Here is a 14,529-nt window from a genome sequence, read left to right on the forward strand (position 1 = left end):
AGTAATTCAAGTCTGACAACAGATGGCTAACAGTCATTCATATATTATCAGCCGAATAAATATGTGATCATAATAATAGTAACAAATAGCTAATTTTGTGATCCATTAACCTATGTGGTCACAAGGATAGGGTGTCTGTCAGTGATAAGTCACAATAAAATGTTTTGTTTCAAATATATATTCATTTAAATTTTGGAGTTTAAGATATTGGTGCTATTTATATAAAAATATTAATAATTGACTAGTTAATATGTGATCAATTATTGAAGATGACAATAATAATTTTATTGGAGTAATGTACTTGCTGATAAAATAATAATTGATAAGTATTGATATTTTTAGCAGAGCTAGTTAGTTATTAAATAATCATATTAGTAAAAAATAATGGCTCAGTGTAAATTAACACCACGTGAATTTATCAGCAATGCATTTTCGCCTCAAATTGGTGCCGTCTGTTCGGCAGCTGCTGATGCTGTCTGTCAGAAAAATAATTTGTCATTTATTGAATTATTACAGCCTTTTTGTAATCTTACAACTGAAGGTAATTTTTAGACTTAAATACTTGGCAGTGGTACAGTAGTAAAAATTTACCTAATAGATGTTGTATATTTATAAAAATACATATATCTATTATTTACAACACTCCGAATAAATAATCAGACCTCAATATATGAAAATTAATGATGACAATAAAGCTGGTCGACATTTAAAAATTTTCATTTTTTTTTTTTTAATGAAAAAATTATAAAAAAAAATTTTTTTTTTGAATTCACTTGTAAAAAATTTGATAAACTGTAAGTGCAATTAAAAAAAAAATTTTTTTTAGTATAAATTTAATAAATTAACCGTAATCAAAAAATTAAAAATGTCGACTAATTTAATTGTTACAAATTAATTATACTAAAGTTTTAATAATTAAATCAGAACAAAAAAATATTTTTTAAAAATTACACTTACAGTTTTTCAAGTTTTTAACAAATGACAATTTTTTTTTTTCTTTTTTTTTTTTTGTAGTCATTTTTTCAATAAAAAAAATTTTTTTTATTTTTAAGTGTCAGCTAACTTAATTTTCATTGAAATTGACCAATAACAATTAATTCCTGCAGGTCACATCAAAGATCCGCAAGGATCAACAATCGCGGTGCGAAATCTCCGTTTGTCAATTCTCGACATTTATGGCCAACCACCAGAGCCCAGTGTGGCAAGAAAAATGCTCAATGACTCTGTAAGTTCAGAGCAGTGCGAACGTACTACTTCCATAAAAATAGGATCCACTGATCTGGACATTCCACTGTCAGTTCCTTGGTTTGAATCCTGGCGCGAGATGTTTCTCAACGTGCAATTTCCCTCAGACCACGAATTCACCAAACATTTTTTAGCCTGCATGATAGTGTTATCAACAGCTGATGAAAATCCTTTGGAAAAAATTCAACAAATGGCTGCTCAGTTGCATCAAAGCACTCCTGGAAAGCTACCAAAATGGTTCAACAACAATGCATTGAGATATTACATTTTAATTTACGACGGAGCCCAGGAAGAAAAAGCCAAGTATGTTTTTTTTTTTTGAAGGGGGTATAACAATAACATTAACATTTCCAGTAAATAAAATTTTATTTAATTTCCAGAGCCGAGTCGGTGTTTACAGAGATGAAAAACCTGTACGATGTCAACAACTGTTTCCTCTTACAAATGAATTCACGTCCACCGGGTCAAATGGACGACAACATGTACCTCCCGGACCCCTGGAGTCAGTTCTTAGTAAAATACACGGACTTGACGAGCAGCGACCACAGTAGTAGCCCGAGAACACCCGCGGACACCGGAGGAGTCAGCGCGATGCCTAATCAAGTGACCAGCGGAACTGACAAGCCTTCCAGCCAGGCCGGAACGCCAGTGACGCCTCAAAACCCGGTTCTACTATCTCCGGACGTCACTGATAAAATAAGCCTGTCCTCCGAGATATCTGAAGTCGTACCAATTCCCGTGGAAGTCGCTCAGGAAGTCGTACCAGTAACAATCCACCCTCTGAGTCCCGACAGCGAAAAGCGATTCAGTTCTTTCACAGACCCCAGCACAAAATCGCAGTACCAAGCAGTAACTGGCTCTCCGATAAACGCCAACGTGTGGGCTGACTCTCCAAGTCGTCCGGTAGCGCAGCACGGCGCGAGACTGTCAACCCAAGATTTAGAAAGAATTAGAACTTTAGTAACAGAATTTTGTATAAAAAGTCTACTGCCTTACGTTGAGAAGCAAATAGGCCTTCTGAATGACGTAATATCGAATAAAAAAGGAGTAAGCCGATCGCTGTTCAGCGCAACGAAGCGCTGGTTCGGTACCAGCAAACCCGGAGCTCCAGGATCTGCGCCAAGCAACGTGGTGATTTATTCCCTAGAATCTTCAGAACTGCAGCTGCGTCGGCTGGGTGATCTGTGCTTCATGTTCGGCCACTACACGCTGGCCTACCAAGCTTACCACAGCGCAAAGCGCGACTTTGCCGCGGACCAAGCTTGGCTCTACTACGCCGGGGCTCTGGAGATGGCTGCTTTGAGCGCGTTCATGCAGGGAGAAATGACCAGGAAGACAGTGGAGTACATGGACGACGCTATTTTAACTTACTCAAACTCCTGCAAGATGCCTCAGTTCGCGACTCGCGCGACAATCCTCAGCGCAGAATGTCTTAAAGGCCGGAATCTTTATGGAGACGCTGCCAAGCAGCTGATTCGCATGACCAGCGAAGATTCTGACCTAAGATCAGCTTTGCTGCTCGAGCAAGCGGCCTACTGTTTTATTTCTTCAAGGATGATGCACAAGTACGCCTTCCACGCAGTATTAGCCGGTCACAGGTTCTCCAAAGCCGGCCAGAGGAAGCACTCGCTCAGGTGCTACCAACAAGCCTACCAGGTTTACTCCAACAAAGGCTGGTCCCTCGCCGAGGATCACATTCACTTCACAATAGGCCGGCAAGCAGCTTCGCTCAAGCAAGTCGAAGAATCTGTGAAGGCCTTTGAAAAACTTCTCAGTCCTTCTAGCAAACAGCCGGCTGTTCAGCAGGCGGCTTTTCTCCGGGAATTTTTACATATTAATAATTTAGTCTTGCAGCAAGTACCCGCGCACTTCAATGGACTTCCAATTCTACCTCTACCTCTGATCGACGGCAACGAAACTAAAGTATTACTAGGACCAGTTGTTTCTTCAGGGGACAAAGACGCTTATGATCTGTTTGATCAGGACGACACTGAAGCTTCCTCCAGGTGGTCTAAGTTAGAAGAGACACTTGTTACAGAAGCTCAGGGCAGCGCTCCGATGATTTTTAAGCCTTCTGTCGCGCTTTATTCTAAAAAAAGCAATAATACCTCAAAGCCAAATGCAATTGTCGACGAGCCTATTCACTTGTCAGTAGAACTACACAACCCTCTGAGGATCTCGATCCCGCTGTACAAAATCAAGCTCATATGGTCGTTTACCAAAGACGGACAGACCGTCAGCAACGAGACCATGTCTGAGAATTCGCTCAGTGATTTTAGTTCTGTTGATACTAAAGTTGTAGACTCCGTCGTGCTCCAACCAAGTTCCAAGCTACGAGTCATGCTGACTTGTACTCCAACTCAGATGGGCGAGCTCAAGATTCTGGGCATTAGTTATTCCCTCGCGAATGCAATCACTGACTTGCCGGTGGTCAATCCCTCGATTATGATTCACGGCAAGCGCTTGTTTGAAATTCGAGGACCCAAGTTGAAGAATGTCAAAGAAAAACCCGACGCTGTTTTTTATGGAGTTGATTATAGGCTGGATATTAATGTCGTTGACAAAGCGCCTTTTATGCAAGTTTCTTTTACGAAAGTAACTACTGACATGCTTTGTGGAGAAGTCCAACGGCTTGAAGTCACTCTTAAAAATATTGGAAGCGCTCCGTTGACAAATGTCTTCGTCGGGTCTACTGACGCGAGACTGTTTTGTTTGGAGCGTGCTTTAGATTTGTTTGTTAGTAATAATAATATTAATAATAATAATAATAATAATAATTTAGTGAAAGAAAAAAATAATTGTGTTACTAGAATTGTTCCAGGATCAAAAGAAATTTCAGTTGGAGAAACTTTAAAAGTTCCTCTGTGGATAAAAGCGCCTGCTGAAAAAGGCAATCACAGATTAGACTTGTTATTTTACTACGAAAATCCTCAAGCTAAAAGCACGCCGAGGTACCGAGTGTCGAGACACACTTGGCAGCTCCAAGTTGCTAATTCTGTTGAGATAAAAACAATCGTCAGGCCCAGCGCTGTTACTAAGAACAATTTGCCGACGATGAATCTCGTGGTGCAAGTAAAAAATAGCAACCACTCTCACGAGGCTTTTCGCAATGAAATTACTTTGACAAAAATGTCGCTTAAAAGCGAGAGCTGGAAATTGGTGGACCCCGTGGTCGACAGTTTCAAGTACCGGATTCAACCGCAAGAAACTTGTCATCTATTGCTGAAGTTGTCGAGGAGGTTTAACGATGAAAGTGTCTGGTCTGATGTCGCGCTGAGCGAAGTTGATGGAAAGTCGATAGCCAATAGTCCTTATGCGGAGTTTGTGGAGAAAAGAAATAGTATTCTGGAGTCAGGGGAGACTAATCAGAGTCAGAATCAAATTTTAGGGGGTAATTCACCCTTGGTGGATACTGTTAAATTGGGAGCCACTATGATCTTGAGGTGGCGGGCTAAGGTCATACAAGGCGAGACCGTGGTTCGGGAGACCACTGGGCAGCATCATGTTGACTTGGAGCTTGTTAATAAAATGTACAAGCATCCCGAAGATGCTTTGACGGAGCCCAGTGAGTACTCGACGAGGTTGAAGATCTTTGGGCCTGACAGGAATATTCCGGATTCGAATAGTGTTGTTAAGAAAGATGCCGTGGATGAAAGCGAGCTGCAGAAAAATGTTATCACGTATTCTTTGGGTCATTCGAGGAAAATTGGGCATGAATTTGAGAGAAATCAGATTTGTATCGTGCCTGTTACCTTGAATTTGCAGAATAATTCGCAGTCGAAGGTCTATGTGCAAATAAAAACTATTGGAACTAGTAGGTAAGTCTAGATATTATTTTTTTTTATTATCTATATTATTAAGAGAATAAGAAAAATTTTGGGTCTAGGAAATTTTTATTTTTTTTATTGAAACTTGCTTAATTAAGAAATGATCCTGTATCTTGTGAATTATTGAAATTTTCAAAGATTTAAGCTCATCCCGATGTTATACTCATCAAGACCTTTCATTTGAGTACCCACATCAATTTTTCATATATTTATATATATTATATATATATGTATATATGAAAAATATATAAAAATGCATGTGGGTACTCAAATGAAAGCTCTTGATGAGTGTATCATCGGGATGAGCTTATTTATTTAAAAATGTCAATAGTTTAGAAAGTACAGTGTAATTTAACAAAATTCATTATTTAATAAAGCACAATTTTCTTTATTTATTTTTTACAAGTCACGGCAATCACATAGTGACTGCAAGGTTGCTAATATTATTTAATTTATAAATTATTTTATTGTAAATAAAATAATTGATAAAACTTAATTGCTGATTATTGCATTAGTATATAAAAAATCAGTTCAATGAATCTTTAATTGATCTTTCACCGATTGTTAAAGATAATAAATTTCTAAATTAATTAAAAATATTTAATTATTGATGAATTAATAAGTTATTAATTTTTTACAGTCAATTATACTTGCCAAGTGTAAAGTCACAACTCTATGTACCTCAAGCATCAACATACTTTCGTTACGCACGACACACAACGATCTGCTGTCAAATAGAGTCTTACAAGCGACACTCAGTTAAATTGCAAGCGGTAATATCATCTCCTGGTACTTATGACTTAGCGTCGCGGCTAGATCTCTCGGCGAGACTCGAGCAATTTGATAACTTTGTACCTCAGAAGTGGCGCCTGGAAAGCGTTTGTACAGTTAGCGAAGTTCATTTGTAAATCTTGATATAATACTTAGACAAATAATAAAAATAAAAATAATAATAAATAAAATCATTCCTCAATTAGAGTAAAGTGTAAATAGTTTTAAATGAATCAGAATATTTTAATCAAGACATTGGCATCACCAACATTTTTTTTACAAACCAATACTCGCACATGCATTTTTATAATTGTTAAAGTTTGACCGCTTTTTTATATCAGTTAATTAAGCTAATCACCAATTATCATTCATTGTTTTAATATTTTATTATGTAACTGGATTATTTAATATCAGGTGAGCTAAGATCAACTCCATCCAAACGTTTTAGCCACTGATAATATTAAAAATAATAATAATAATAATAACAATAATATAACATATCGTTTGAAATGAATTGCATACTAATAAATTAAATTTATTTATACTTAAAAATATTTGTATAAAATATGGAGTAATATTGTTACATTATTATTATTAAATAATTTTATGTATCTAATTATAAATTTTAATCATAAAAAAGGTTTTATAAATAATATATATTCAATATAAATATATATTTAAGTAGTATTATAAATTTGAGTATGTTGTAAATTTTGTCACATACTTCCATTGTAAATAACAAACTAAAATAAATAGAATTTACTTGTCAAAGTGGTATTTTTGATTTTTTTTTATTAATTAAATTACAACTAAAAAGATAGTTCTAAAAAATTGCAAGTTTTTTATAGGTGAAATTTTTTTTTATTGTTTAATTGAAATTTTTTCAATAAAAAATTTCTAAAAATTTTTAAATGTCGCCTAATTTAATTTTTAACTCAGATCACATGCAATTGTCGGCCGATACTATTTTTTTTTTTCAATTTCACATTAAGAAATTTATAAAAACTATTAGTGTAATTTTTTTTTTTATTTTTTGTTATAATTTATTTAGTAAAAAAAAATTTTTTTTTTGACAGTTGTCGGCTAACTACAGTTTCATGTCAATTTTAAAAATTTTTATAACAAATTACAAAAAAAATTCTTCAAAAAATTTTTATTAATTTTTACGTGTGGAAATTTTTTTTTACTAATTTAATTGCTAAAATATTTATAATGTCTGTCAACTTCATTGTCATATTTAAAAAAAAAAAAAATATTTACCTATTATACATAATTATCTATGAAAATAAATTTAGCAGATATTTAAAAATTTTCAGAATTTTTTCTAACAAAAAAATTATAGCAAAAAAAATTAACATTTAGAAATAAAAAAAAATGAAAAATACAATTTTTTAAAAATAATTTTTTGGCGCTAATTTTTTTGGTAAATAAAATTTAAAAATTCTCTAGTGACTACTAACTTCAATTAAATGTCTTTAATTATCCTTGAAAAAATTAGCCGGTAAAATTAGTCAGAAAGTTTGACGTTTTATTAATACCGACAGTGAGACAGTAGTTTCCTTCAATCTCATAAAGCAAGTGATTGAAATCTAAATAGTGTACCACACCGAATTTTTAATCTCGCTCATGGAATATTTAATCAACAAACAAACTAACAAGTCAACTGTAGTTCAGCAGCTAGATAATTATTATTTAAATAATAAATAACAAATGAGCCAACAATGTTAAAACATAAACAGAAGCCTTGAGATAGTTATTACGTTATTCTCTATGAACGTAATAACCTCCATACGTTCTACCACTATTTATTGTTTATTAAGTAAGTTTAAATAACAGAGTTGTAATTATGGGAAATTATGTAGGAAATATAATAATATGGTACGTATATATTTTTTTATAAACATATTTATTTGTTTTATTTAGTTTTAATAATTAATTACTTGTTGCAGTGTCCTTGTAGTGCTGTCAATCGGAGTAATTTATGGCACGACACAAATAGTTAAATCATTAACCGAAAATCAACACGAGTTACTAAATTCCGGTTCATACAATTGGATTATTAGGTTGAGTCTTAATTTGTTAGGATACACAACTATTTTATTACCTGGATATTTAGTGTATAAATATGTTAGGCACAGCAAGTACCTGCAGAGAGCTGGTAATTATTGTTTTCAAAACAGTTGATAAATTTTTATTATTTTTATAAAATTGAAACTGAAAAAAATCTGACAATTTTTAGAAAAATTTTAATCATAATTAATTTAATTATTTTTAATCATAATTAATTTAGCAAATATTTAATAATTTAAAAAAATTTTTTTTATCAAATAAATTATGACAAAAAAAATTTTTTAAAAATGTTAACTTGTAAAAATATTAAAAAATTATAAGTGCAATTTTTTAAAAATAATTTTCTAGATCTATTTTATTATTAAAAAAAATAATTTATTTTTATAATTATTATTTCAGGAACTGGAGTAATATCAAAACTAGTCCATAGATGTATTTCAGGCGGCGGAGAATCCGGCCTGCTTGATACAACTGATTACATTCCTGCGCCAAAAGCTAGTCAAGAGCAACGTTTCATTAAAAATGAAACATTTTTATTATTATATTGTTTTTCAGGTTTACAAATAAGTTATTTGACATGGGGATACTTCCAGGAAAAAATAATGACTCAAGTAAAGTTAAAATTTTTTTAAACTTTAAATTTATAATATTAATAATAATAATAATAATAATAATAATAATAATAATAATAATATATTTTCAGGAATATGTTAATTCAATTGGCGAAAAAGAACACTTTAAAGATTCGCAATTTTTAGTATTTGTAAATAGAATTCTCGCTTTTACAATATCGGGCTTGTATTTAATTATCAGAAAGCAGCCACGACATATAACGCCACTGTACAAATATTCTTATTGTTCTTTGTCTAATATTTTAAGCAGCTGGTGTCAATATGAGGCACTTAAGTTTGTTAGTTTTCCAACTCAGGTAAAAAAAAAAAAAAATTCAAAAATAATTTTTTTTAATTTAATTATTTTTAATATCTTTTTTAATTAATTAATATTTTTGGACTAGGTATTAGCGAAAGCTTCTAAGATAATTCCCGTAATGATAATGGGAAAATTAGTATCTCGTAAAACATATGAGTACTACGAGTACGTGACAGCTGGTTTGATTTCCCTCGGTATGACACTGTTCATGCTGGGAAGCACCGAAACAGTTAATGGTAGCCTTATCTTTATTTTCTTCTTAATAAAATTAAGCGTGAATTATAATTTAGGTGCATATATTACATTACTTGCAGATAAAGTAACAACTATATCAGGTGTAATTTTACTTGCCGGTTACATGGTACTCGACAGTTTTACAAGCAATTGGCAAGAAGCAGTTTCTAAAGAATATGGACCAACTAGTATTCAAATGATGTGTGGAGTTAATTTATTTTCCTGTTTACTTACAGCAACGTCATTACTCCAGCAATCTGGATTTACACATTCTCTTTATTTTCTTATCAAGGTACTCTTAATTTTTTTTGAAAAATTAATTTCGCTCCATAAAAATAACAATATTAATATTAACTCAAAATAATTAACCACTTGCAATTTTATTTTCAATTCATTAATTTTGATTTGAATTTTTAAACGAGTAATCTTGAGAAATATAAATAAATAAAATTTCGATTTATTAAATAATGACTTTTGTTAAATAGCACTGTACTTTTTTAACTATTGACATTTTTAAAGATATAAGCTCATCTCGATGTTACACTCATCGAGACCTTTAATTTAAGTACCCACATGACATTTTTTATATATTTTATATTTATGATATTTGTGAAATATATAAATATATAAAATATATGAAAAATTGATGTGGGTACTCAAATGAAAGGTCTTGATGATTGTAACATCGGGATGAGCTTATATCTTAAAAAATGTCAATAGTTCACAAGATACAAGGTCATTTCTTAATTATGTCCCTAGAGATACTTATTTTTGTAATTTTTGATTATTCTGGTGATAATATAAATTATCAATTAATCATTACATTTTTTTTCAGTTCCCATCTTTTCTGATAGACTGTCTACTCATATCAATATGTTCTGCAATGGGCCAATTATTTCTATTTTATACAATAGCGCAATTCGGAGCAGTTACATTCTCAATAATCATGACAATACGCCAGGTAATAAATTTTTTTATATTTTATTTATCTCTAATAAATTTCATAACCATTTTTTCCCTCTTAGGGCCTCGCTATTTTGTTGTCCTGTCTGATATATCAACATCAAATAACGATATTCGGAGTTATTGGAATATTTATAGTCTTTGGTTCAATATTTTTACGGAATTATTGCCGCAACAGGCTGCGGGCGTTGAAAAAACACCGAGCTGAGAATTTAAATATCAAAGATTAATTATTAATAAAATTAATAATAATAATCATCATCATCAGTATAGTATAAATTATTTTTAATTAACTTACTAAGTTAACAGCAACAGAAATATTTTTATAATTTAAGCTTTTGCTTAATTAAAATTTTCTGTATTATTTACGGAATTTATTTTAATTGAGCCGACAATAATAGAATATTCAATCAATGGTATTTTATAAAAAAAAACGTACTTAGTCCTTTAAAAAACATAGATTATCTGTTTAATCTAGTTTTGTTTTATATAAATATTTTTTAGCTGAAAATAATGTACAAATTTTATAAATTTATTTTCTATTTTTATTAATATTTATTTGGAAAAAAAAAAAAAAAAGGCGCCTACTAAGCAGAACAATCGTGCAAAATGATTGAAGATAGGGATTAAGCAGTGTTGATTCGCAATTTACGCATTAAATTTTATTTAAAATGATTTTTATTAGCCAATTGTATTGATAATGAATTAAAAAATAACATGCACATGACATGTTTGTAAAGTAGATACAATAATACGATAATTGATAATTTATCACTAATCATTAATCATTAATATTAAATAATATTTTTTAATTTTTAAATAAAAATCAAACCAGCTATATTAAGTTACGTAAATTCATTTCAATAAAATGGAATATTAATGTTATCGATTAATAACTTATAGTTTATTCGACGATATATTTACACTTGCACACAAATAAATAAATTAATTAAATAAAACCAAAAGATAAATAATAAATTAATAATAATAATAATTTTAATGTCTATTTTTCCTAAAGACTGATTTATAATAATTTTTTTTTTTTTAGATTTTTCACTTAATTGACTATCCAGTATAATACAACAATTTTTTTTTTCTCTAATTTTTCGTAATATTGTTAACTTGTATTTTCTTCAGGCATAAACAATTTAGCCTTAATTTTATCATGGTCTGGTCCATCTGAATTATTTTTTCAGTCAAATTTATTTTTAATGACAAATCAATTTAATTTTAATGCTGGAAAAATGTTTGAAGTTTATGTTAATTATTAATTATTCAAGGTATTGTTTTAACTTATTTGTTATTTATATTGTTTAATGTTTTAAAAAAATTAAAAAAAATTTTTTTTAAGCTTTTTAAAAATTTTTTAAAACTTTTCAGGACATTTTTCAGAATTTTTAAAAGATGTTAGATATAAAATAAAAACTTGACATCAAAAAAGAAAGAAATAAACGCTCACAATATTCCGAAAAATTAGAGAATAAAAAATTGTTGTAAATTAAACTAGACAGCCAATTAATTAAAAACTCCAAAAAATAATAATAACAATTTCTACCCTAACATATTTAATGATAAACCAAAATTTGTATTTTGAAATCAACATCCGATGATGCTTGGAATGATTTGTAAAAAAAAATCTGTGAAATTTATTAACTTTAAAATTAAAAAATTAAATAAAAGTAAAAGCTTTGGATGTATATTGACGATGAATCATCATGATGTATACATATATATGTATATATACAATGCATTATTGATCAGGCCACATGCTGGGATTTTACAAACGTATATTATTACAATAATAATAAATAATAATAATAATAATACATTTAATCGGTTCTTGTTTTAAGGATATTTAATATTTGATGTTTATTTAATTTTCATACAACGTTTCGCCACTTTTTCTTCCTCAGGTGCTACAACAGACAGTAATAACAATAAAAATTTAATTATATATAAAAATATTAACAATTATAAGTGCAATTTTTTTTTTATAATTTATTTTTTTAAAAAATTATTAAATATCTGCTAAATTAATTTTAATTTTTTAACGAATAAATTATAGAAAAAAAAAAAAAAACTTTACCTTAATAATCTTGGCATTTATGCAATTTATAATTTTCTCTATTTCTAGTATAATTTCACAATAGTTAAAATAAGATAAAATTATTAGTTGTATAAAAATTAAATAAACATCAAATATTAAATCTCTTTAAAACAAGAACCGATTGAATGTATTACGAATCATGTATAAGAACGTGAATAACATTAATAATGATTATAAAGTGTCATGAATATATAATTGATAATAAATAATAATAATAATTTATTCTTCAAAGAGCGGAGGACGAAAAATGGCAATAAGGCACAGGACGGAGATGATGAGTTCAGAAGTAAGCAGGACCAACTGGATACTACAGAGGATCATCTCTAGTTTAAGGACATAGCTCTGCCAGACGAGAAAATATAGAGTAGCCAGAGCACTGGGTATCGTCAGAAGGATTCCCAGCAAAATGGGGAGTCCTCGCTCGGTGAGGTTGCCCTTCCTACCCAGGTAAACTCGTCCGCCCTCGGTGAGAATCAGAAAGAGTAGGAGCGAAAACTCGGTGATGGTTGTGCTGGAACTAGATCCTGGAAGACTCGTCGCCTTGTAGAGTCCCATCCCCAGTTCACATACCGCGAACATACCGAAGTAAAATGAGTTTAGGTACATCAATATTTCGTACGTCAGCGATGAATTTGCAACAGCCGGCATTCTGGTTTATTATTAATATTTTTATTCTTCGCAGATAAGCTAAGCTGTCACTGGTGAATGTCCATCACATATTTTCTCACACTGATTCCTTACTTCTCCTGGGGGTTAGTTGTTATTTTTTAAAATAAGTGCTCGGTTGCTTCCACCGAGCCAACTGATATTTTGACTGTCTGTAATAGATCACTGCACTCATTATTTACTGTCGTTTAATTTTCTTTCACTGTTTATTTTTATTTTATTTAATTCAACTGACTGGAATTTATTTTAAATAATTAATTATTAATTAGATAAATAAATAGAGTAAGTACTTACAAATATATACATAGATGTATATATTTATTTATATACATGTATATATAAAGGAGTATAAATAAAAATAAATATTAGAGTATATATTTACGTTGGTGCTGGCTAGACAATTATTCTAGGTATTTTCTTAAATATGTTTTACTAAAAACAACTTTTCCCTTTTTGTTGTTTATTTTTAACCTCCTCCCTGACGGTAGTAACCGCCACCACCTTCCCTTCTCCTCTTCAGCCCTCTGGTCAAGTTAACTCTAAAGCTTGTGGTGGTTATATGGACGAATGTACGCAGAGTATACAGAGAAAATTACTTCAGACGTGTACTGTCTCTCGCTCGTTAATGCATAAACGTAAACGTAAATAGATATACTGACTGCCCTCCAATTTGTCAACACATAAAAATTCAGAGGGTCGTGTGGGAATTTACATATGTTATATGTGTATATAGCACACATGTTTTGATGGTGTTAGATTCCGCGCACTGCGCACTCGCATGGCGGGAAATTTTTACTTTTATTTAAATTTTTTATTTTTTAAAAATTACATTTTAAAAAAATTTAGATTTAGATTGTGCGCACTGCGCATTCGCATGGCGGGAAATTTTTATTTTTATTTAAATTTTTTATTTTTTAAAAATTACATTAAAAAAAAAAAATTTATAAAACTGAAGTTAGCAGTCAGCTGTTAATTTTTAAAATTTTTTTAATAAATCAATTATAATAAAAATTTTCACTTGTAATTTTTAATAATTTTTACATGTCAAAATTTTTTATTATAATAATTTAATTTTGTTTATTGAAAAAAATTTTTTTTAAAAATTCATTCAAAAAATTTCACATATAGAAAATTTATGAAAATTAATTTAGCAGATATTTAAAAATTTCAATGAAAGGTCTTTTTTAAAAATTTTTATCCGTGAAATGCCCTCAAGTGTCAACAAAGGATTAAAAATAAATTTGTCAAGCACTTTTGATACCACTTATCAGATTATTTTTCCTTGTTCTATTAATAATTATTTTAAAAAAATCAATTAACCAGTCATTAACTTTAGAAGATACAGTATCTCTTCAGCGTACGTAGACCGCAATATCTTGCCAATAAATTTATTATTATTAATATATTAAGTAAATATGGTAAGGTAATAATAAAAATTACTTTATAAAAATTAATTTAGCAGATATTTAATTATTTTTTTAACAAATAAATTATGACAAAAAAAAATGGGCGGGTAGAAATTTTAAAAAATTAAAAATGTAATTTTTTGGAACAAATTTGTTTGTTAAAAAAAATAAAAAATGGTGAGGTGACTGCTAACTTTGATGTAAATAAAAATAAAATTAGCCGACATTTAAAAATTTTTATAATTTTTTTTATTAAAAAAATTATTACAAAAAAAATTTTTTTTTATATTTTAATTTGTAAAAAAACTAT

The 14,529-nt window shown here is 29.9% G+C and overlaps 3 protein-coding genes across 3 annotated transcripts; 2 read left to right on the plus strand and 1 right to left on the minus strand.

Annotated features, from left to right (window-relative positions):
* Positions 1 to 90: 90 nt before the first annotated feature.
* On the plus strand, positions 91 to 6,537 carry L(3)76bdm (trafficking protein particle complex subunit 8 homolog l(3)76BDm). The gene is made up of 4 exons (XM_074254732.1): positions 91 to 541; positions 1,107 to 1,548; positions 1,626 to 5,063; positions 5,713 to 6,537. Exons 1-4 carry the CDS (start codon positions 385 to 387, stop codon positions 5,978 to 5,980), a joined length of 4,305 nt encoding a protein of 1,434 aa, XP_074110833.1. The 5' UTR covers positions 91 to 384; the 3' UTR covers positions 5,981 to 6,537.
* An 894-nt stretch (positions 6,538 to 7,431) lies between these two features.
* On the plus strand, positions 7,432 to 10,296 carry LOC141535151 (adenosine 3'-phospho 5'-phosphosulfate transporter 1). Its single transcript, XM_074254978.1, has 8 exons — positions 7,432 to 7,721; positions 7,793 to 8,001; positions 8,313 to 8,524; positions 8,617 to 8,841; positions 8,929 to 9,079; positions 9,158 to 9,369; positions 9,913 to 10,038; positions 10,103 to 10,296. The coding sequence occupies exons 1-8, from the start codon at positions 7,690 to 7,692 to the stop codon at positions 10,268 to 10,270; spliced, it is 1,335 nt and encodes a 444-aa protein (XP_074111079.1). The 5' UTR covers positions 7,432 to 7,689; the 3' UTR covers positions 10,271 to 10,296.
* A 136-nt stretch (positions 10,297 to 10,432) lies between these two features.
* On the minus strand, positions 10,433 to 12,834 carry LOC141535162 (transmembrane protein 216). The gene has a single exon (XM_074254989.1). It carries the CDS (start codon positions 12,793 to 12,795, stop codon positions 12,367 to 12,369), a length of 429 nt encoding a protein of 142 aa, XP_074111090.1. The 5' UTR covers positions 12,796 to 12,834; the 3' UTR covers positions 10,433 to 12,366.
* Positions 12,835 to 14,529: the final 1,695 nt, after the last annotated feature.

This window comes from Cotesia typhae, unplaced genomic scaffold (assembly GCF_013202065.1).
Source record: "Cotesia typhae breed Kobodo isofemale line unplaced genomic scaffold, CoteBio_Ctyphae contig_123, whole genome shotgun sequence".
NCBI lineage: Eukaryota > Metazoa > Arthropoda > Insecta > Hymenoptera > Braconidae > Cotesia > Cotesia typhae.